This window comes from Hibiscus syriacus, unplaced genomic scaffold, assembly GCF_006381635.1.
Source record: "Hibiscus syriacus cultivar Baekdansim isolate YM2019G1 unplaced genomic scaffold, ASM638163v2 tig00112293_pilon, whole genome shotgun sequence".
Taxonomy (NCBI): domain Eukaryota; kingdom Viridiplantae; phylum Streptophyta; class Magnoliopsida; order Malvales; family Malvaceae; genus Hibiscus; species Hibiscus syriacus.
In genome coordinates this window covers 2343501-2369863 of record NW_024063296.1, presented here as the reverse complement: position 1 = coordinate 2369863, position 26363 = coordinate 2343501, and the positions used below count along the sequence as shown (strand labels likewise).

General features: G+C 32.1%; 1 protein-coding gene across 1 annotated transcript; it reads left to right on the top strand.

The window, feature by feature from the left end:
- Window positions 1-21047: 21047 nt before the first annotated feature.
- On the top strand, window positions 21048-26015 carry LOC120177631 (DCN1-like protein 2). Its single transcript, XM_039183714.1, has 11 exons — window positions 21048-21239; window positions 21617-21678; window positions 22035-22171; window positions 22496-22554; window positions 22690-22713; window positions 23338-23420; window positions 23528-23592; window positions 23823-23872; window positions 24529-24630; window positions 25253-25312; window positions 25646-26015. Exons 1-11 carry the CDS (start codon window positions 21237-21239, stop codon window positions 25742-25744), a joined length of 744 nt encoding a protein of 247 aa, XP_039039645.1. The 5' UTR covers window positions 21048-21236; the 3' UTR covers window positions 25745-26015.
- Window positions 26016-26363: the final 348 nt, after the last annotated feature.

Below are 26363 nucleotides of genomic sequence, written 5' to 3'. Positions count from 1 at the left end.
AAAGACTTTAACAAAGATTCAAATCTATCATTTGATGGATTATCTTTTCCAGAGAAGTTCATAATGAGAAGAACTCATCTGAAGAAGGAAGAAGAAGTTCATAATGAGAAGAATTTGTTCAACCTTTTATCTGAATTCATCATTTGATGGATTATCTTTTCCAGAGAAGTTCATAATGAGAAGAACTCATCTGAAGAAGGAAGAAGAAGTTCATAATGAGAAGAATTTGTTCAACCTTTTATTTGAATTCATCAAATTGATGGATTATCTTTTCCAGAGAAGTTCATAATGAGAAGAACTCATCTAAAGAAGGAAGAAGAAGTTCATAATGAGAAGAATTTGTTCAACCTTTTATTTGAATTCATCAAATTGATGGATTATCTTTTCCAGAGAAGTTCATAATGAGAAGAACTCATCTGAAGAAGGAAGAAGAAGTTCATAATGAGAAGAATTTGTTCAACCTTTTATTTGAATTCATCAAATTGATGGATTAGCTTTTCCAGAGAAGGTTCATAATGAGAAGAACTCATCATCTGAAGAAGGAAGAAGAAGTTCATAATGAGAAGAATTTGTTCAACCTTTTGTCTGAATTCATCACTTGATGGATTATTTTTGCCAGAGAAAGTTCATAATGAGAAGAACTCATCTGAAGAAGAAAGAAGAAGTTCATAATGAGAAGAATTTGTTCAACCTTTTTGCTCAAATCTATTACTTGATGGGTTATTTTTTTTTCAGAGAAAGTTCATAATGAGAAGAACTCATCTGAAGAAAGAAGAGAGAGTTCATAATGAGAAGAACTCATCAAAAGCTTATTCAACCTTTTGAATGACTCTATCACAGAAAAAAAGGAGGTCATCATCATCCCCAGCAGAAAGTTCATAATGAGAAGAACTCATCTGGAGAGAGAGAATAATTTATTCAATATCTCCATTATGATCAAAGTAAAGTCAAAATGGATAAAAAATTTTATTATCTTTTCATCTTTGCCCTATTCTTGTTAACACAAGAATGAGCAAAGAGGGGCAGCTGAAGATATTAATTTTTTATCCATATTATTATTATTATTATTATTATTATTATTATTATTATTATTATTATTATTATTATTATTATTATTATTATTATTATTATCATTATTGTTATTATTATTATTAAATATACATTAAACATATATATATAAATAATAATTACATACCAATTACAATTGGACCGGCCCAGTTACAAACCAACCATAACCGGTCCAAATCAAACCAGAAACCCTAAACATTTGGGTTTCCAGTTAGGGTTTCCTAACCCTAATCTAAACCAGCCGCCTCATCACAACCGTTGGATCTGGCACGATCCAACGGTCCAGATGGCTCCAGAGGGAAACCCTAGGGTTTGATACCCTAGGGCCACGCGGTGCCGCCCTAGCTTCCACGCGGCTGCCGACAGTTTTCTCGCCGCCTCCGCCGTTGCCACGTCCCAAATGAAGACTCCAGAAGATCAACGCCAGCCGTCCATGCAAGGCTACGGGGTGAGTCACCACTGGTAGTCCGGTGACTCACCAAGAGCCCTTCTTCGGACCGGTCCGACAGCTACAACGGTGGTGGCTATAAAAGCCACCACCCCATCTGCGAAGAAAAAAAAAAGAGAAGAGAGACAGAAACCGAGACAGAACCGGAGAAAAAGAAAAAAAACAGAGAAAGAAAAAAAACAACAACAACTAAACCAACGATCTCAGTCAGCATCAACACAGCAAGGAAAAAAAAAGAGAGAAGAGAGGAAAGAAGCTTACCCTATCATCGGAGAACCCCAACCGTCGCCGGATACAACAAAAACCGAAGGTATATTTGTAGATCTGCTCCGATTGGGAGCCTTTTAAGGAAAAAGAACACCGGAACCGTCCTTAGGACGGTCCGATCTATCCAATAGTATAAAAATAAAATTTTCCGGCCACCGGATGCGGTGGCCGGCGGTGACATTCACGGCGGTAGACGGCTGCCGGATTCCCTCCGGCGAGGGAATCTAGAGAGAGGCCAGAGAGAATTCTGGCTCTCTCTCTGCTTGAGAGAGAAAAAAAAAGAAATAAAATGGTTGGCCCTTCGGGCCAGCCGATTTGGACCATATATAGTCCTTCCCGAACGACGTCGTTTCGGGAAGGACTATGCGCGTAATTATAAAATAGTTAAATCCTGTCCGTAGTCCTCCCAACTTGTAAATTTTATATTTTGGTCACTAAACTGAATTTATAATAATTTTAATTCAGTTTTTGAATTTTAATTTTATTCATTTTAGTCCCTTTTATTAAAATAATATATTTAGGATAAATGACAGATTTAATCCCTTAATTTTAATAAATAATTTTTTAATCCCTAGTTCATATTTTTAATTTATTTTATTATAAAATTCGAATTTTAAATAATTTTATTTTGGTCACTAAATTATTAAATTAAAAAATAAAATATTTAATCCCTATAATTTCAATTAATTAGGAATTAGATTTAATTTTATTTTTATTATAATTTAGTTATTTATTTTATATGTTTTCATTTTACTGCTTAAAATATATTGTTTTAGTGATATTTATTTTATTATATTGTTAAATATTTTTATATATTCATAAATATATATAATAAATAATAACTTTTAAATATTTATTTTTAATATCGAAGAAAAGGACAGTCTTAATACAACTGGATGTCCTATTCTGATATTTTAAAAATTAAAAAGTAAACAATATTATTTAAAATTAATATTTATCAATATCAAAGAAAAGAGCTGTCTTAAGGCACCTAGAAGTTCTTTTTGGATATTTTTAAATAAATAAATATTTTTTTATAATTTTGAAATAATAGAATTATAAATTAAATATATTTTTGAATTTTTAAAATTTTAATAATAGAGACAATTTATAATTAAAAAGTACCAATTTTGGACGTTGTAGGGGTGCTAATCCTTCCCTAAACGTAACCGACCACGAATCCCTTTTTATTATTAAAAAGAATGAATTTTTGGTTATAAACGCATATCAGTTTATTTTTTTTTAATTGGTGTTTTATTAAAACTCTTTTAAAAGAAAATTTTTAGGTATTCGACCTACCTGATCCAAAAGGTCGATGGCGACTCACAAATTATTTTCAAAATTATTTATTCACATCAATTTCCCCGCCAAATTTAATATTTCGTGCCCGGACGAAAAACGGTTACGACAGGACCCATACGAGCTATGGTGATAGCATAGTGCACAACCTCAATGTACTCGAATACCTTGAGTTCTCAAAAATGTACATGGGCCTATAAAAGGTTATCAAAAGGTAATTACATTGTTATAGTTATATGTTATCATATTATTATTGTTTACATTGAATTGTATACGACAGGATTGAATGGATGGATTGCATGTTCATATTCATACTGAATGCATTATTGTTATATTTATATGTCTCACTAAGTCTATGACTTAGCGTGTAAGTGATTTACACGTAGGTACCAAGAATCAGGAAGAGTGGAAATAGGGTTGTAAGAACAACAGCACTGCTAGGAGATCAGATCAGAAGTAACGGATAAAGTATGTCTTTTGTCGTGTATATGGTTGGCATGTCAGAAAAGTGTCTGTTACAAATGCTCTGATCAGTTTTGTCTTGTTTTGATTAACTTGTGTAAAGTAACAATGTTATTTTAATGAAAGTTTTAAATTTCCTTGATTTTTCGTCAATAGTCAAAGTTTGAAAAGTCAATGTGACACCTCAGACTCGTATTTGGGTCGGGTACGGGTTGAGGGTGTTACAATTCTCATGTTTTTTGAGTCTCTCGGTCAAATGCTTCTAATCATCCATCCCATCATTTGCTAAACGGTTTTGTTATTTTGAGAAGTGAATAATTTACAACAAAAACAATATACTTTATTAAGATGTCTAGAGTAAACTAACTATTTTCTATCAAGAGTTTCTCCATCACTCAATTTTATAGATAAATAGGAATAAGAAAAATGTCTAGAAAAATTATCCTTAGGAAATATGATATTTAATTCTCTAATGGGTCCTTTTTCAATCAAAATATCTCTAGTTTTAGTATCAAGAACACCCCAATTTCTAGGATCATATATATCAAAAGGAGGGATTATATGCTCATCAATGTCAATATCAATATTTAACCCATCAAGTATATTATTTAAATTCCTAGTATCGTCATGGAGGGAATTATCATTATTAGAATTTTTATCATTCGATTTTAATTAAAATGTTCAATATTATCTTCATCTACGTAAAACTCATCATCATCCAAAGAATCTCTACTTGTTTTGAGAAAAATATTATCTAAAGCTTCCTTTTGTGATTCTACTAATTCTTGTGTTCGTTTTTCCCCTTTTTCCACTACTAGAAGCATGTTTTCGTGGCAACATTATACTATGAAAATATGAAGCAAAAAATATAGAATGATAGCACCTGAATCCTCTTTGTTGAAGTTTTACCTCACTTTTAGATAAATTAATCGACGATGTAACACACTCTCACCTACATTATTATAATTATGAAAAAAAAAAATTAAAAAACATTTTTAATAGCCGCAAATTATAAATATATAAAAATTCAGAATTTATATAAATAAAATCAAAGCAAAATCATAAATTTATAAAATATATTTTACCTTAGTTTAGGGTAAGCTTTGACATTTGTATCTTAATGGATGAACAACCTTTGTATCTTGAGAAATACCAAAAGAGAAACACAGGCTTTAAAAAATATAATTAAAATACAAAAATATATTTTAACAAATGCTCACTAATCATCATATATATATATATATACAAATACAAAGACCAAAAGAAAAAAAAATGTTGAGAATCCATCATTACACTAAAAATGTGTATAGGGGAGTTAAAAAAATAATTACTAATAATTATTTTTCATACAAAATAATAGTTATATTTATAACAGTTATTTATTTTAGAGAGAATCGCCTCAGTGACCAAAAAAAAGTTATAATATACGATTTTAACCAACTTTTTTTGGATTTGCCAAAATGACCAACAAAATCGCAACGCGAAATAAAAATCGCAACGCGATCCCCAGAATCGCAAATCAGTTTCCAAAATCGCAACGCGATTCTTGAAAATCGCGATGCGATAGTACAAATTCGCATTGCGATTTTCCATAATCGCAACGCGAATATGAAAATCGCAACGCGAACACATAAATCGCAACGCGTATCCGTAAATCGCAACGTGTATCCGTAAATCGCAACGCGTATGGGTAAATCGCAATGCGTATCCGTATATCGCAACGCGTATCCGTAAATCGCAACGCGTATCCGTAAACTGCAACGTGTATCCGTAAATCGCAACGCGTATCCGTAAATCGCAATGCGTATCCGTAAATCGCAACGCGTATCCGTAAATCGCAACGATAATCCGTAAATCGCAACGCGTATCCGTAAATCGCAACGATAATCCGTAAATCGCAACGAGAATCTGTAAATCGCAACGATAATCCGTAAATCGCAACGAGAATCTGTAAATCACAACACTTAAATTTTGGGTATATAACACTGAAATCATAAACTAAATCCCTAAATCGCAACTCATTCCATCTCCATCTATCACTCTCTCCGGCGACATCCGTTCCTATATCCAACGACATCCTTCCCAATCCGGCAACAGGTTTTAGTTTCGCAGCTCGTCTGTTTAGTAAATTAATTTACAACCATGAAATCATCTAATGTTGATCATGTTTGGATAGATTTGTGTTTTGGAGGGTCATGGGATAATGTTCATGGTGTTTTACAATATATGCCTTTACCCATGAATCTTCAACTAAAATTGTCTTTACAAAAGTTAACTTATGAAACTCTAATGCTACGTGTTTCAAATAAATTGAATTTAGAGCCCCTAAGTGGATTTAGGCTATCTTATCAGAGAAATGGTAAAGTTTATTTGTTAACCGACAATGAAGATGTTGAACGATTCATTGCTTACATTAGTGTTTCACAAGATGATGTTACATTGTATGTTGTTGAACCTAGAAGTAGTATTGTTGGGTCAGTAGCGGGTAGTAATCAACTAAGTTTTTCTCAAAACCCACAACCTTTCTCTAATCCAAATCCCAATCAACTTTCAGCACCAAATTCCGGTTTTCGTATTGACCAGTTAGACGATGATGAGCCAACAGAAAAAATTGTGAGTACTAGTCAGTATTCGAAATTTGGTCTTGGTCAATATCCGGACTTTGATATTGGTCAATACACGGATTTTGATGATGTTTCAGAAGAAGAAACAGACCATGCGTGTAATGATATTGATATTGGTCAATACCCGAATTTTGATGATGAAACAGCCGTTGCCGAAGAATGTAATGTTGATGATAATGAGGAGGAAGTTACGACTGTGAATGAACATGTTGAACATCCATTCTGTAATTCATATAATCCTGAAGAAGAAAAAGAAGAAGAAAAAGTCCCCGAAGAAAAGAAAATGCCACGGGCGTATAACTGGAATATGCCAGAATTACTTCAGATACCGGAAGAAGAGTTGATAAAGAAAGCAGTTGATTGTTACACAAAAGTTATTCGTATCAAGAAAGATGATTGTTTTGATACAAAGGAAGACTTGAAGATAGCTTTATATACGAAATGTGTGGAAGATGGCTATCAACTAAAAGTTAACAAATCAAGCAAAGATCGTTTCGAAACAAGGTGTATGATTGACAAAAACTGTACGTGGCGTATGATTGCAAAGAGAATAAAAGATTGCAAAATGTTTCAAGTTAGGACTTTTATTGATAAACATACATGTTCAAGAACCCAAGTTTTTCCTCACCATAGACAGGCAAACAAAAAGGTGTTGGGTGGTTTTCTGGCTGAGTTAATGTTTTTGAATGGCAGGGTATATCGGGGACATGAAATTATGACTGACATGAATGCTCGGTTCAAGATTAGTATATCATATTCTCAAGCTTGGAGAGCCAAATGTTATGCCTTGGAATTGTTGAGGGGGTCGCCAGAAGCATCGTTTGCCCAACTGCCGGCTTATTGTCACAATTTAAAGCTGAAAAATCCTGGGTCGGTAACTCATATCAAAACAGATAGAGATGGACGCTTTGAGTTGCTGTTTATCGCCATTGGTGCTACGGTTAGTAAATCAATATAATTTTGTTGACTCATTTTTGTTAGTTACATGCATTTCACATTTAAATGATTATATTTCTTGTGTATATTATTTTGTAGATTCGTTCGTTTATTACTTGCATGCGCCCAGTTATTATAGTTGACGGAGCACATTTGAAAGGTCGATACCTTGGAGTAAACTTATTAGCAGTAGCCATGGATGCTAACAATGGGATATTGCCAATAGCTTACGGGGTTGGCAAATCTGAAACCTCTGATTCATGGACATGGTTTATGGGGCATCTTAGGGATTGCATAGGTCCTATTAGCAATCTGACAATCATATCCGATAGGGCAAACTCAATTGACAACGCTGTTAGAAGGTGTTTCCCAGATGCTTTTCATGGACTTTGTGGTGTTCATTTGTATAGAAATCTAAAATCAAGGTCTGCTGGTATAAAAAAGCACAAATGGACATACTGGAAGGCTGTAAAAGCTTATCGGGAAGTGGATTTCAATAAGCATATAAATTGTTTAAGACGTGTTTTGCCTCAGTGTGCTCAAACACTAGAAGATGTCGGGTTTGAAAGATGGTCAAGAGTACATCAACTTGGAGCAAGATATGGTTTCATGACGTCTAATAGTGCAGAATCAATCAACGCTCTAAGTCGTCATTCCCGGAAATTACCCATTACTATGTTAATGGAGTTTTTTCGAGCCTCTATTCAACAGTGGTACTACAAGAAAAGAAACCATGCAGGTATTATTTCTTTGAATTCGTAACTTATCATATTTATATATTTTACTAAGTATTGTTTATTTAAATTTACAGGAACATTGGAACATCGTGTTACACCATGGACTGAAAAAAAGATAACGAAACGTGTTGTGAAGTCAACGTCATGGAGAGTTGAACCATGTTCAAACACTTTGTTTCAAGTACTGGATAATAACTTAAATGGGCTAGTCGATCTAAATGCAAAGACGTGTAGTTGTATGAAATGGCAAACATCTGGTTATCCGTGTGGCCATGTTATAAAAGTTGCTCTTCATTTAAACCAAGATGATTCAAGCGCATACGCTATGGATTGCTACACTACAGAAGTTTATCGACAGACTTATGCCGAGATTGTCTACCCTATTCCACATCCTTCTGAGTGGGACATACCAGATGACTTACAAACAGTTTTGCCACCAGCCATGGACAGAAGGCTACCTGGCCGACCAAAAAGTCACGATCGTATACCGTCTAAGGGTGAAGAGAAGAAGAGATCGACATGTAGTCGGTGCAAGGAAAGTGGTCATACAAGGTTGACATGTGGATCACCAGTGCCATCAAAATCATCTTTTCCTCTACCAAAATATGGATCCTCATCAAAATCCAAAGCTCATATGGTGTCAAGCAAAAGGCAATCATCTTTAAAATCCCAATCACGATTGGCTTCACCTTTTGAGACTGTTAACTTAGGTGATTTTTAAATGCAAACGTTGTATTATGTGGATTTTATGTGTGAACTTTTAACATTTTCAGTTGAATTAATGACTCAGGCCAACCATTTTGACTTAACCAACTCTTGTTATTCAGTTGTTATCACTATTAGGCATGCATTTGACTATCGCAACACGGAAAATACAATCGCAACGCGAAATGAAAATCCCAACATGAAAATCGCAATGCGGAAATGAAAATCGCAACGAGAGAATCGCAATGCGAAATGAAAATCGCAATGCGAAATGAAAATCGCAACGACAGAATCGCAATGCGAAATTAAAATCGCAATGCGAAATGAAAATCGCAATGCGAAATGAAAATCGCAATGCGAAATGAAAATCGCAACGAAAGAATCGCAATGCGAAATGAAAATCGCAATGCGAAATGAAAATCGCAACGAGATAATCGCAATGCGAAATTATAAACGCATTGCGATTTTCATTTCCGCATTGCGATTTTCATTTCGCATTGCGATTCTCTCGTTGCGATTTTCATTTCGCATTGCGATTTTCATTTCGCATTGCGATAGTCATTTTTGCCTTCAACATAATGCAGATTGAAATCAACAAAATCAACCATTACATTTCAATCAATTAAACAAGCACAAATAAGAATTATGTTCGCATCAATTACACAAATCAACTTTTACAAATCATCTTTTACAAATCAATTAAACAATCAAAAAATAAGCAATAATTCTTATTTCCGATCATCTACTATTGAATCAACTTTTACAAATCAATTAAACAATCAAAAAACAATCAATTAAACTATTGAATCAACTTTTGCAGCTCGACATCATTTTTACGCAGTTCACTTCTGAGATTAACCTGCAGAAACCAAACATTTGTTCAAACAACACTTTCTACGCAAATTATTGAATTCTAGTTAATTAACCAAACATTTTCATTTATAAGTATATAAACTTACCAATTGTTTATGGACATTTTTATAACGCGGATGCAGGTAGGCAGCGTCTCGTATATATCGATTTAGCCATATAATGCCGAAACCACAAGCCTACTGCAGCTTTATCTCTATCGGTGGGAGGTAGATACTTGATGCTTCCCGTCGTCAAACGCTCCAACGCCAAGCATACGAGAGGACCACAATCTCCTCTGGCTCCGCTCGTTTGTTGTGGCGCGGTCTCGTCTCTAATAACTGTAATATTGAGCTTCTTTGGCTTCTTGTTTCCAGAACGAGTCCAATAATTGATCGCATCCAAGAATTTAGCCAAATGAGAGCTCCATCCCTTAATAACATCTCTTAAATCAGCCAATGATATGTAATTTATCATGCTGTCATACACTATTGTCTTAAGGGATGGGAGCTGAAGCTCGACGAGAATCCAATGTTTACGTTCCAAAACAGGGATAAACACCTGCAATCATAAGTAATAATTCATTCATTTGCGCACTTATTTCATAAAACCTTTAAACTCAATCTAAAATAAATACTAACCTTATCGACCTCCCACCATGCAGGATAAAGTTTAGCTTGTCCATTGCCCAAATCAAATGATTCATCTCGTGCATTCTTCAAGTGAACGGCGTGAAAAGACGTCGGCATTATTGTATATCGTATATTTTTATTTTTCTTAAGTTTTCTTATTATTAGAAGACGTGTCACCCACGCATCGATATGCTGTTTTACAAAAAAAGACATATATTAGTGACTTACATAAATTTAAAAAAAAATTAATCAAATTGAAATATAAGAAAAATATAAGACTTACCCCCCCCATCGAAATAGCCATTGTCTTCGACCCCTAATAATACGCCCCACCAAGGCCGTTCAAGCAACAAAAATATATCATCGGTGAGCTTGCATATGTCAGTGAAACACCCCTTGCTCCGCTCATGTAGATAAAAATCAACTGCGGTCTTAGCCCAAAGGGTGTTATCCAAAATTGTGTCCGGTAGTTGTTCCCTCTCCTCTTCAGATACCGGTATGGTACTGGCCGGTAACTCATACGAGAGCCAACTTGAATCCATCATGTCCGGCACGACAGAGGGTTTCTCAAGAAGCCTACATATGACGCCATGTGAATCGGGCTCTTGAATGGTGGGAGGGACCTCTTCAATGATGACAGTGGCCTCTTGAACGGTGGGAGGGGACTCTCGAGGAATGATATGGGGGGCCTCTTCAACGATAGGAGTGGACTCTTGAGGGATGACAAGCGAGTCGGGCTTCTTCTTGCGGTGTCTTCGCACTATTGGGGTGTACAGAGACTTAATAGCACGTGCACGCTGTCTGATGCGTGAACTCCGTCGTGCAAGCATAACCCGACGTAAAGCATCCACTCTATCGGGCCGCTAAATAATTAAATACAAAAATCAGTAAATAAACAGACATGATATTTAAACAGTGAAAACAAAGACAAATATGTTTCAAACTTGCATTGTATTCACCCAAGTCATTATTCTATCATAGTTCACAAAATGCATCAGATAACAAAGAAAAATATGTTTCAAACTAATACCCTGAAGTTAGTATTTGTCTTTGTTTTGTCTATTGGTTGAAGTAATGCAATCCATTCAAGTTTCAATTTGCAGAAGAAGAAATAGTTTACTTTCGCAACACGAAACTTAAAATCGCAACGCGAAACCAAAATCGCAACGCGAAATGAAAATCGCAACGACAGAATCGCAATGCGAAATGAAAATCGCAACGAAAGAATCGCAACGCGAAATGAAAATCGCAATGCGATTTTGGTTTCGCGTTGCGATCTTGTCGTTGCGATTTTGGTTTCGCGTTGCGATTCTGTCGTTGCGATTTTCATTTCGCGTTGCGATTTTGGTTTCGCGTTGCGATTTTAAGTTTCGTGTTGCGAAAGTAAACTATTTCTTCTTCTGCAAATTGAAACTTGAATGATAAATTTACTTTCAACCAAAAGACAAAACAAAGACAAATACTATTTCACAGTGTTAAAGAATACACAGTTTAGCAGAATTGGCAGCAACCGAACAAATTTACTTTCAACCAAAAGACAAAACAAAGACAAATATATTTCACAGTGTTAAAGAATACACAGTTTAGCAGAATTGGCAGCAACCGAACAAATTTACTTTCAACCAAAAGACAAAACAAAGACAAATACTATTTCACAGTGTTAAAGAATACACAATTTAGCAGAATTGGCAGCAACCGAACAAATTTACTTTCAACCAAAAGACAAAACAAAGACAAATATATTTCACAGTGTTAAAGAATATACAGTTTAGCAGAATTGGCAGCAACCGAACAAATTTACTTTCAACCAAAAGACAAAACAAAGACAAATACTATTTCACAGTGTTAAAGAATACACAGTTTAGCAGAATTGGCAGCAACCGAATAAATTTACTAAGCAATCTAAGTGAAATGGCTAATCTAAGTGAAATTACGAGTAAATTTATCATTAAGTTAAATATGGAAAATCTTAAACTTACCTCGTTGCGTAGAGTATGAACCTCATTCTGCAACGATACTATCATCTCACGTAGAGCGGCAACCTCACCACGTAAAGTTGACACCTCCACACGCCATGCACCATCGTTATCGCGTAGAGTACCGATCTCCTCACGCAAGGCATTGACCTCATCACGTAACTCCCTTGACTCATCCCGTTGAGGTGGAGGTGGAGAACAGGGAGATAGGAGTCGTGGCATCTTTGCCGGTCGCCTATCATGAGGTGATGGTGGAGAAGAGGCTCGATGATGTGACGGGATAGGTGATGGCTCTCGTTCTAGAGATGTATAGTCGGGTCGATCGGGTGATGGCTCTAGGTGAGGTGATGGCTCTCGAATTGGAGGAAGTGGATGCTGCTCATCATCCGTGCCATCAAAAAAATTCTGACTAGCTTGCCACCAATCAGTGGCAAGCTCTTCCTCCGTGGGTGTCAGTCTTTGTAATGGAATGTTGGCCTCCTAAAATATAAAAACTCAAACAAAGTTAAACGTCTACTATTAATAACTTGTTTATATTATATGAAAGTATTTGTGTTAACTTACATTATTTATTGTGGCATATGGTATTAAGTCTTCCCAATCCAACAGAGTTTTCCTCTTCCAGGAAATAGCCCTGGGAATATCATTTGACGTTTTTATTGCATATGTACGCATGCTGGGGAAAGCCTCGAATATCCAAATCTACAAACAATATAATAACAAAATTAGTAATTGTTAAATAATTAATTATAATTTTAGAAACATTATATAGAAATTCTTACCTTAAAGGCCCAAACAAAGCCTGACAAAGTGTATTTGGACCCATCGCCCCGCAAACTTTTGCGGTCATCAAAGGCAGACGACAACTTAGTCCAGGTAGCTTTCCATATATACGAACCCCACGGAAACAGATTCCATGCATTCAGGTCCTCTACCAATATTATTAGCTCCCGATGAATAGGTTGTCTGGCCTCTCTGCCTAAAAAGCCGGCATACACAAGTAGTAGAAGGCATACTCGGACAACATCGACGTCTTCCATCCGAGTGAAACCAGCTTTCTTATTAAATAATTTCTTCAGGTCGTCGACATGTAGGTTCGGCTTCTCCATTGACTCATCCGGAAAAACCCGGGATAACCATGATGGGCGGGCGATATGACGAGTGTACCGGCCTACATCATCGTGTCCGAATCGTAGACCAGTGATTAAGCAGAACTCCTTCCGCCCAAAGCAAGTATACGCTGGTGGAAAATGAAACCATATCTCTTCCTCACCACGTTGTATACTGTCGGGTAGATTTGATGTCATGGTCTGAAGCCACAAATGGGTCAAATTAGCATCTCCACCCGGATGCTGTACTCTCAGCCATGGCCCGAAGCAGGTTTCCTCAAACAATTGTCTTTGAGCAGGTGAAAGCTTCTTTGCAATTGTAGTGGCCAGGCTGACTTTATTTCTCAAGGTCAATTGAGCCGAAAAAAATTTCTACAAAAACAATAAACATACCAAGTTAGATATACCAAAAACTACACTGTGAAGATATACCAAAAACAATAAACATAAAAAGTAGTAGTTTATTCTTGAAACTAAAATTTGCAACACTGTTTTGTCTTTTGGTTGAAATGAAAATCGCAACGAGAGAATCGCAACGCGAGATGACAATCGCAACGAGAGAATCGCAACGCGAAATGAAAATCGCAACGAGAGAATCGCAACGCGAAATGAAAATCGCAATGCGATTTTGGTTTCGCGTTGCGATTCTCTCGTTGCGATTTTCATTTCGCGTTGCGATTCTCTCGTTGCGACAGTCATTCTCTCGTTGCGATTTTCATTTATCTCGTTGCGACTCTTCTGCAAATTGAAACTTGAATGGATTGCATTACTTCAACCAAAAGACAGAACAAAGACAAAGACAAATACTAACTTGAAAATCGCAACGAGAGAATAGCAACGCGAAATGAAAATCGCAACGACAGAATCGTAACGCGAAATGAAATCTAAGTGAAATGGTTAATCTATTATTGAAATGACCAGTAAACTTATCATCAGTTTCAATATGAAAAACCTACAATAATGCAAACATTTCAAAATAAAAATAATTAAAAAACTAACCCTCGGAGGTTGATTTTCCATTTCTGAATATTTGAGGGATTTCTGACCGTGAATGGTTGTGAGGGATTTCGCCGGAGATGGGGACGGAAATCTTCGGAGATGGGGACGGATTTCTTCGCCGTAGAGAGTGAGAGATGGAGATGGGACTGAGTTGTGATTTTAGGTTTTAGGTTATGAGTTGCGATTACGGGATTTTGTCTTTATATTCTTTTTGTAATTTGAAAATAAAATACGCGTAGCGATTATAATGGCGCTTTAAATATCGCGTTGCGATTTACGGATACGCGTTGCGATTTTATGTATTATCGTTGCGATTTACGGATACGCGTTGCGATATACGGATACGCATTGCGATTTACCCATACGCGTTGCGATTTACGGATACACGTTGCGATTTACGGATACGCGTTGCGATTTATGTGTTCGCGTTGCGATTTTCATATTCGCGTTGCGATTATGGAAAATCGCAATGCGAATTTGTACTATCGCATCGCGATTTTCAAGAATCGCGTTGCGATTTTGGAAACTGATTTGCGATTCTGGAAACTGATTTGCGATTCTGGGGATCGCGTTGCGATTTTTATTTCGCGTTGCGATTTTGTTGGTCATTTTGGCAAATCCAAAAAAAGTTGGTTAAAATCGTATATTATAACTTTTTTTTGGTCACTGAGGCGATTTTCTCTTTATTTTATATTGGATTTAGTTTTTTTAATATATTTTAATTTTTAAAGGTTCATTCAATTAATGAGATACTTTTTATTGGGGGCCCACACAGATTGGATTTTAAATTTTAGATCGTAACTTTCATTCCCTAGAGGGCCCCACTTAAAAAAATTAAAACTTAAAACACCTTTCAAATAGACTAATATTATAGTATAAAAATATTTTTTTATTGAGAGGCCCACACAAATATCACTGTTTGGGGGCCTCTGATAAGAACAATGGTGCCAACGATGAGACTAACGATGACACATATGATCGTGAAATGATAATATTTAGAGGTTGAGTGATAGTTAATAGTGGTTGGGGAGGGAAAGTGCAAAAAGGAAAGGAATAGGGTTTTATAATACCCTAACATTTATGGGCTAATTATACCATTAGTACCTTGGTTTTCAAAAAATCACAAACAGACACTAAAGTTAATAAAAAAAATTCATTCAGTACCAAATTAACCAATTAAAAAAGACCCCCAACCTAGGGTGCGACAAGAAGTATAGTTTTTATGGGCTATTATACCATTAGTCCTTAGGTTTCTAGAAATTCACAAACAGACACTAAAGTTAATAAAAAAAATTCAGTACCAAATTAACCAATTAAAAAAAATACCCCAACCTAGGGTGTGACAAGAAGTATAATTTTTAAATTTCTGGACAATATGGACCTAAAACGAATCTCTATTACAAAAGGAAAAAAACTTTTGCTAAAACAAGTCTTTTTATATATATATATATAGAGAATCTCTGTATCCCTTATTTCTGATAAGAGTATAATTGTTGAACCTCTACAAATAAATATTCACATTCTTGTCTCAATGATTGAAGCATGATAGATGGGACATAACTGTTAGATATAACCAAACAATAAGGAAGATTAGTACCTTTGTTTTATACATAAAAAAAATATCTACATCTTCAATTTCAAAGGATGTGTAACTGTTGAACCTCTACTATTTAAAGCTTTGTCTTCATATTTGAAGCATGATAAGATAAGAAACTATTATTGTAATTGGACAAGATAACCATGCAGAGAATCTTTGTTTCAAAAGATAAGAGCTTCTGCTGAAACAAACCTTACCTTTGTGCAGAAAACCACTGCATCCCTTATTCGTAAAAGAGTATGACTTTTGGACCTCAGTAGATAATTATTCATGTCATTGTCTCAATATTTAAAGCATGACAAAATAAGATACAAATGTTAGATAAAACTAGATAAGAGGACCCTGTAGGGAGTCTGTTAAAAAAATAGCTTTTACTAAAACAAACCTTCTATTTATGCATAGAATCATTGCATCCTTATTCCCAAGAAGGTGTAGATGTTGAACCTCTACAGAGAATTATTCATATCATTTTTTTGAAGTATTGTTTATATAATTATGTTTAGTTGTGGTCTTCACTACCATATTTTTATCCATCTTTTCCATTCGAGAACTTTATATGGTTTACACTAACTCACTCATTTATTCAATGGAATCTAACATATGATCTGATCTCTCAAATAATATATTGTTTGAGATTTTATAATGTTCTACAAAAATTGTATCGATGATTTTCTAATCCTTCACTAATTAACTTGTTATATTTTTTTTCTTGGCTTCAGATTTAGCATTTTTATTTGAATTTTTTCTGTACTATATGAGTATGTCTTGAAACTTTTGGATCCACGGGAATACTGACTACTAAGAAAGTTCTTTTTCTTAAATAAAACTCAAGCCTTGTATAGTAGATATATACTAGAGTATTTTTTTCAAGTACTATGTCAATATTAATATTGGGTGTAAAATTTTGAAGAAAGTATTTATGATGTTTGTAAATGAAACGACTTATATCTTGGTTATACAATTGTTTCACATTAACGGTGAGTTTGGGAATGCTTCTGGTAAGGGAAAACTGATTTTCCACTACACAAGTAATGATGCACGAAAAATTGAGTTAAAATCATGGCTGGAAAAGTATTTTTCAACCCAAACTTAAAAGCTAAAATTTCTAGATTTTACTATAAAAAATCACTTTTCCGGTGAAATTATATTTTTATCCTCAATTATTTGATTCTCAATTATAATATAATATCTAAAATGGTCGTTTTGTATTTTTAAAATCATTTTTTAAACAATCCCTAACAATTAAATTTTAAATTGAACTTTTCTAAAACTCTTAAAAGTACTTTTCTATAGCACTTTTCAACCTCACTTTTCAAAGTAATTCTAATTGTGAAAAGGATATGAAATGTTACATCTTTTGATCCAATGCATCAATTGATTAAGAAAAGAGAGCTTCGATATTATGGAATAGTGATTGTATATACTATTGCCAACACTCCATCGATTTCATACATTGTGAAGATTCCATAAATATATTTCTCATGTTGTGGAATTTATAATTTTTTATTATTTATGAAAACAACAGTGTAATAGATTTTGTTATTAGTCGGACTAATTAAATATCATATTTTTTTTAGTTTAAAACTGTATGTACTAAGTTCCAATTTGCTATAGTTTTTGGAAAGTGAATTTTAAAAGTGTCGTATAAACGAATTTTTGAATTTGATGTATAAAAGTATAATTTAAAATTTAATTGTATGAGATTACTTTTAAAAAGTGAGTTTGAAAAGATAAAATATTCATTATAGACATTATGTTGTAAATTAAAAATATAGGATTTAAATTATATTTACACTTATATATGAATCGTATCAATTTAAAATATAATAAATTTTTAAAAATATTATTATATATGAATTATATCAATTTAAACTATAAAAAATAAAAAATAAATAAAAAATATAATCATAAATAAAAATATATTTTTATAACTCACTATTAATATTTTAATATATAAATCATAAATTTATTTATTTTTAAATGATAAAAATAAATTATTCAAAGTAATAAATTATTTTTAAGGCGGTTAGTATTAAATTATTAAAATAAAATGAAAATACATAACTGATTGGAGCATATGCATTAGTAAAGGTAAAATTATAACTTTCTTCCAAGCGCAATGTTGAAAAATGAAAAAAAACTAAAAATCTTAGCTTTTGTGGTTGATTTGAAATCAATGTTTCCACCAAATTGTTTTTTTTTACCCATTTGACATTAATTGTGCTGTCAAAATGAGTTTTTTTTTATATAGCTAAAAGTGTTTTTAGAAAGCTTTATGAAATGGACACTAACGGTCAGTTTGGTAAAGCTTTTGAAAAGTGAATTTTAAAAGTGTGATGTTTAAAAGTATAATTTTAAAATTTAACTATTTGAGATTGTTGTTAAAAAAATGAGTTTGGAAAGATAAAATGTTCATTATATACATTATGATATATAAAAATATGATAATTGAATTTTAAGATAAAAAGTGAGTTTTGTAATTCAAAAATATAGAATTTAAATTATATTTACACTTATAAATAATATGATATATAAAATATATCAACTTAAACTATAATAAAAATATGAAAAATATTTTAAGATAACTCATTTAATAATTAAATTTTAAGATAATATTTAATAATTAAAATTTAAGATAATATTTTTATTATTCCAATTCAACCACACTCGTTTAAAATTTAAAATGACATAATTTAAATGATATATTTATTCTTTTAACCATTCAAAATAAAATATATATGATAAATAAATTCAAATGAAATTATTATTATATATGAAATACATCAATTTAAACTTTAATAGATATATAAATAAAAAATATAATTATAATACAAATATATTTTATAATAACTCACCGTCAACATTTTAATATGTAAACAATGAATTTTATTTATTTTTAAGTAATTAAAATAAATTATTAAGGACGTTAATATTAAACTAGTAAAATAAAATCTAAATACATAATTAAGTGGAGCCCATTCATTAGTAAGAATAAAATTATAATTTGATTTCAAATGCAAAGTTGAAAATAAAAAAGCTTTTATTTTACTCATTTGGCATTTATTTTGAGGTCAAAATGAGCTTTTAAGCTAAAAGTGCTTTTAGAAAGCCACACTAAACATGGCCTAAATTATTCTATTTAGTTCTTTTATTTGTGATCCATGTTTTGTATTTAAAAGAATTGATTTACAAATTAATTTATGACAACAATTCCTATTTTCTTCTTCCTCAAAACAATTTTATGTTGTGTTCAAATTTATTATAAATTTTATGTATTTTTATGATATTTTTCCTTCTATAATATTAACCTTTTATCATAACTAACCATAATCCTAAAGTTTTCTTCTCATATTGTTAAGGGATGGGATGAGTCTACAACGCACACCACACACCGATATGTACCAATATAAATTTATAAATAGTCATTAAACTATGATAAAATGATTTTTTTGTCATTCAACTTTTAAAAAATTATAAAATGAAATTAAACTTTAGATTTCCTTAAAAAGAAGTGTTGACACTTGACTCGTTAAGGGCTAATGTGACATATTAAATTAATAAAAAATCTCATTTACCCCATTAATTGTGACTAAAATTTTGTTTTTGATATATTTTTTAATAATTTTAAGTAATAATTGCAAAACAATAGATTTTTTAAATATATAAATATTAAAATTTATTTTTAAATTATAATATATTTTTAAAGTTATATTTAAAACTATTAATAAAGTTAAAGAATTGAATCACATTGTTTAATAAAAAAATGGTTTCATTTTTATAACTAAAGTTATTGGATTTTAAAAATTATAAATTTTCAAATATAATCATAATTAAATAAAAAATTAATTATAAAAAAATTTGTGAATTAAGAAATTATATTTTTTTTTAAAAATTATTATTATTTTATGAATTAAAAGATTAATTATAAATTTATAATTTAAAAAAATAGTTTTAAGATTTTAAAAATGAATCGTGTGTATACATATATATAATTGATTTTTTAGAATCATTGTCTCAAAATATTAAGCAATATCAAAATGAAATTTAGTTTATAATTGAGGGTTGAATGAAATAATGTTTTAATTAATTTAACATGTTAAGTTATCACTTTAATGATAATTAAAGATGTGATAATTTGTAATATAGTTGAGGGAGTGATTGAATGAGATATTATATAACTTTTAAAAGTTCAATGTTCAAAATGAATATTTTAGTATAATTTAATGACCATTTAAAAATTTTACCTTCAAAATGAGTGATAGAATTTTCCGTCAAACCATAAATTTGAAATGAAAACTAACCACATTATATTTAAAAATATACTAAATATAGAAAATCATAACCACATGAAAAATCAAAACCACATGAAAAGGAGTAGAGGTTATTTCGGACATGGAAAGCGTTTTTTTTCGGTAGATATCATCTTTCTCTTCTTTTCTTAGTACAAAAATAATGGATGATTTTACCTTTTTTAGCAAATTCTTTGTGTGATATTAACACGCCATATTTTTAGAGTTGAATTTGACGATATTTTTAAATTAATAATGATATTTTTATATCTATTTTTTATCTGAATTATTTAATTAAATTTTTTTACTTTTTTTCTTATACGGTATTTATTTTTTAAGTTATTAGTTTATGCATCTTAGATAATTTTAAGAAAACTAATTTACTCTTATTATTATAAAAAATTCCGATAATTTTAATTATCCACTTTCTATTAATAAAAACTTGGCACTATTATTAGTAAAAAAATTATAATCCTTAATCAAGAGTTTTTTTAATAAAATTAATAAAGAGTTAGTTGTATCACTCTAAATTATAATTTAAATAAATCTTTAAATTTTTGAATTTTAATTTCATCCCTAAAATATGACTTTCATTCTAAATTAGTCCTTAAACATTTGAACATATACATTTATCCTTACACTACGACCTTCTTTCTAAATTTGTCCCTAAACTTTTAAATATTCCAATTTCATCCAAATATATAATTAGTTTCAACCATAGTTTAACCTATGATAATATAACTTGGCCTGATGATTTTATTAACAAGGGATGTGAATAGTATATACATATAGTTTGGGATAAAATTGGAATGTCAAAAAATTTTAGAGACCAATTTAAATTGAAGGTCATATTTTGAGGATGAAATTAAAATATTTAAAAATTTGAGGACTAATTTTAAATTATAATCATAATTTAGTAATAAAATTGAAACATTTAAAAAATTTGGTATCAATTTAAAATAAAGCTCATACTTTAAAGATATGTGATGCAATTAATCCAGCAAAAGAGAAAAAGACGCAGCCTTGAGCGTTGGTACCTTTTTTCAATTTTCTCTTCGCAATTGTTTATTTAAGTGGTTAAAAAAAACGCAATGGAAAAAGAAGGAAGAAATTGAAGGGGGAAATCCTGCGATTTCTTTCTTCTCGCTGTCTCTGGAGCGAAGTGCGACATCTTCGAACATACACTCCCAATTTGCTGACGATTTTAGGGCTCTTTAATTTTCTACGCTAAACCCCAATATGGTTAGTTCGTTTTTCCTTTCTCTTTTTTCCTTAAAAGAAAAACTTTCAGTCTGTTTGTTTATCTTCCATTGCTGCTTCCTATATAGAAGTTGCCTTTAGTTATTTTGAATTTTGTTTTCTTTCTACTCTCATAAAATTCGCCATGGAAAAATCGAAGGAATTAAGTTATATAAAACGGTCATTAAGGAATCTAGCTGAAACTAAAGATTTGCTTCTGCTGAATCAGAAAAAAAAATGTATGGGTTAGCTCTTATAAAATGTTATTCGTACGGGTAAAATTTATTTCAAAATGAAAATGTGCTTTTAACTGTATAACCAGGTCCAGGAACCAAATTTCTAGCTTATATCGTGTAATATGATTTTGTTGTTTGGAACAGCATAAGCTGGGCAGAGATCATCGGGATAAAGTCCTGCAATTCATGGAAGTAACTGAAGCGAGGTAAACTCATTTTTCTCATTGTTCATATTTGGGTTTACCTAGGATATACTTTCGAAACCACTGTTGATATAGAGGTAGTTTTAAAAATGGACTGGAAAAAACAGTTTCTGTGCAAAGATGAAAAAGAATGAGAAATGGATATGTAAAAGATACCGATGATTGAATCAGGTTCCTCAGTGAAAACCTGATTGTAAGGCTAGTAATGTCTCTTCCCATGTTTTCCAATGTCATTTTTTCCCAGTTATCATTAAATTATGGTTTTTCTATGTATAACAAGATTGAATGTATTAGTGACTTGCTGCCCCCTTTTTCATTCTTTAGTTCATGTATTTATTTATTTGGTTATTTAATTGTAGTGAAAAACTTGCTCTTCGAGCTTTGAAGGCAAGTGATTGGCGTATTGATGGAGCTTTCCATTATTTCTTTTGCCAATCTCATAATGAAAGTTATACTGACACTACACGTTTGGAAGAGCTTTATAATAGATATAAAGGCAAGCTTTTCTTTATTCACTCCTTTCATTTTTTGTTTCTCTTTCTATTTTTTAGTTTGCTTAAATAATTTGTGGTTTTGCTTTAGTATTGTTGATGGAACATAACAGTTAACAGAGAATATTGATGATTTTCTTTCTGTTCTTTGAGATATTGATATGCTCTTATTTTCATTTCAATGGAATCCTGAAATTCATTTCTGCTGCTTACTTTCCATTGATTGATACCTTGGCTGTATTTAGTACCTTGTACGATTCCTTTCAAAGGAGAAAAAAGAAGAAGGGTAAATAAATAAAATAAAATACTTACTCCAATATTTTATGCAGATCCTGACAGTGATATGATACTAGTTGATGGTATTACTCTTCTATGCAATGACCTCCAGGTAGCCTTTTTTTATACTTTGAGATCTGTTGTCTGACATCTTTTTGACCCCTTTACTTCAGTTTTTTATTATTTCATTTATACATAAGTTCATTGGCATTTCAAAATATAACACGTAGTAACCTTCTTTTGACAGGTGGACCCCCAAGATATTGTTATGGTATGTCCGCAGCCTGAAGTACAATCTCTTGTAATAAGAATCATAGATTCTTTTTACTATTTATATTCTCCTCCTTAGCTTACGTTTTCTCAAGTCTGAAGTGCTAACTAAAAGTTTAAGAATCATCCTTTCCTTGCACTGCATATGTGTGTTGACCATGGTCTTTCCTTTTTCTCATTGTGAATACTATTAGTTTCAAATTTTACATCCCACTAAATAATAGTCTTCACTAATGGTGATGCAGCTTTTCTAAATTATTTTTGAAGTAACTGGTTGGACTTAAAACAATTTGCAATTTAGAGGGTCGTGGAAGGAATATTTTGGCTTTCAGCAAAAGCTAATGAGTTGGCTAGAATAGTTCTGAAATTTTCATTAATCAATGTTGCTTAGTATGTTTTCTCAGAGCTCTAACTACAGTTATGATGATTGATGACTTGGGAAAATGACAATGGTGGTACTTCAGGTTAAATGTTTTGTTAAACTGTTGGAGGAAGTGTGGATGTTACCATAGACAGTTAAATCTTCTAGGAGGTTTCACAAGATGTTAATTGATATTTTGAAGTTGTTCCTATCTGGTTCCAATATTTTGTGGACACTTGTGCTAATATTGGTGGTAAATTGCAGTTAGTCGTTTCATGGCACATGAAGGCATCTACCATGTGTGAATATTCCGAAGAGGAGTTTTTCATTGGGTTGCAGGCACTAGGGTGGGCATTTATGTCTTTCTAATAATTTCCCAACATGAAATGAAATTAGATTCAATAATGCTTCTTGTAATGTGATTCTGACAGAAATTTATAATTTTTCATGGCAGGATAGATTCTGTGGAGAAGTTTCGTGAAAAGATACCATTTATGCGATCTGAGCTGAAAGATGAACGTATGTTCAAGTGCTCCATAGATTATAATTTTCAGCATTCTACAAGAAATTATTTTAATGACTCATGCATGTTGTGTTGGCAGAAGAAATGTCTTCTATTCAGATATAGTTAGAGAATTACCATTTTTTCTTCCTCCAAATTAGTTAGATATATTCATATGCTGTGATTCATAAGCAAACATATTTGTGTGATGCAAGCTTGTTTTCGTCTTTGCTTGTTGTGAATGCAGAAAAGTTTCGCGAGATATATAACTTTGCATTTGGCTGGGCAAAAGAAAAGGTAGTCTGTCCTTTCATGTCAACTGTCCATGATAGAAGTTTTCACTAGGCAGAAGAATAATTTGCTGCTAATTGAGTGAATAGTTTAAATGAAGTTAATATGGATATAGACTACCTTTTTTGGCATGGTGTTTCGTAGATTATAGATGGTAAATAGAGTTAGATTACTGTTAATAACTAAGTAGTTTAGATATCATATAACTCTTATCTCTAAGTAGTTTAGATATTCTATAACTCTTATCACTTAATAGGATAAAATTTTATCTAGAGTAATTTTACTTGTATTGTAACTCTATGCATTTAGTCTATTTAAAGGAGACTTGTAAGTTGTAACTCTATTTTTTCAATAAGAAAATTATCACAGAAAATCAATTTGATCTCTGTCACGAACACTTGGTTTCTTCATGTTTCTTTCTCCTTGTTGGCAGTTGCTTGCTTCGGATGATTATCCGTGTTATATCAATTGGAGAATGTTTATGTTACAAAAATAAAGTTTCAGCCTTTAGATTACATTTCTTGCTATATATTTAGTAGTAGGCTTTCTTTAAACTATGATTTAACCCTCAGAATATCCACTAGAATGTTAATCTTGGGAATAAAATACATTCCCCTAGATAATGGCCTTATGCAGGTAAATAATAATATCTTCTGTCTCAGGGTCAGAAATCTTTGGCATTGGATACTGCAATTGGTATGTGGCAATTGCTGTTTGCTGAGAAGCAGTGGCCATTGGTTGACCATTGGTGCCAGTTTTTAAAGGTACCGTAAAGCTTTCCTTCTTAGTACTCTTAGGAATTTTGTGATATGATGTGACAAAAATAGGCACAGTAATTCTAGAGTGATCATTTTTAATTGACCTGCAAGATTACTTGCATTAGTAATTCAATGGTATAATTTTCATCATATAAATTTAAATTAGTTTATCAACACCATGATAAGAAACTTTGTGGCAAAATAATCTCTGCTATAGATGGTCGAATGTTCTTAGTCTTTGCTTCGTATGAAGGATAGAAAATTTGTTAATCAAATGGTTTTGAATCATAACCAAACCATTTGATTAACAAATTTTCCGTCCTTACTAATTTCCATCCTCACACCAAGCAAAGCCTTAAAGTTGAGTAAATCTTTTGAAAGCTGTCTTAGTAGGAATTTCTTTAGCATGAACTTATGGCTGCAAATTTTAAAGGAATGATGATCTTGGTGTACTATTTTTTTCTTTCATTCATTCATGAAAGGTTCAATCTTTGCCTGATTTCCATAAATTTGAATGTGGTATCCTTTGTTAAGTCTTGTCAGATATGAAATTATAAGAGCTTGCTTGAATTTCGTCCACCCTGACTTGTTGCTCTTTAACTGTATTCTTTGATGCCGCTTGAACCAGGCCCGACATAATAAAGCAATCTCTAAGGACACGTGGTCTCAACTTTTGGAGTTTGCTAGAGTAAGTTAAAGGCTTCAATTCAGTGTCTTGGATATTTCTGCATGCATAGAGTTTGTATTCTATCATCAACTGTTCATTTGATTAATGACTTCATGCTACCTGACTTGCTGCAACTAAAGTGTTAGTGTTATACATGGCTATGTTGTTCAGATTTGGGTGTAAGTATCATACAAGATCTAAACGATCTGCGGATGCTAAATGATAACTGGTCAGGCAGCGAGGATCCATTAAAACTTTATAGCCGAGGCACTGATGACACATTATTTCTCTAATATCTATCATGTTACGTTAATGAAAAACATGATAATCTTTATATTCGTGTTTGTCATGCAGACGATAGACCCTGCACTGTCAAACTACGATGCCGAAGGTGCATGGCCCTATCTTATAGATGAATTTGTGGAATACTTGAAAGAGAATGGCATCTTTTAAAAAGGGCTGCTGGTTGGTGGACATGGGCGTGGAATTTTCAAGATCCATGTTGTTAGTGTTGTTTATGTCGCGATGCCAACATGGAAGTAATTATTTGATTTTTCTGAAAATAAGATGCAAAGCACCTTGTGTGGTTTAAAGCATTTTCTATAAATTACTCGATCGTGTTTATATTTTTATTTTTCGGGTCCAATGGGGATAAGAAAGCGTGTTGGACTTGGGATTGCATTTGTTATTTGGACTTTAATCTTAATTATGAATTTTAATTTAATATTTGGTATTTGAATTTTGTTACTGCAGATTGATTTTAAAACCATGCATCGTGTTAAATTGTTTAAGAAAATGGTTGATATAATTCAATGAGTGAAAGCTACTGCTGATGCTTTACATAAAAAGAATAAAAAAGAATCCATCAAAGGGGTAAAAAAAAGTGATTAATTTTTTTTAGAAGTTTTGAGTTCGAGTAATTATCGTTAGATGTGTGTTATGAATAAGTTAAGAAAATTTTAAACAAATATTATCTTCTAATCATTTTAGATTATTTAAGAAATATAAAATAAGAACAATAATATTTAAAACGTTTTTGTAAGCCAAGATTCTCATTATTGAAACCGTAGGT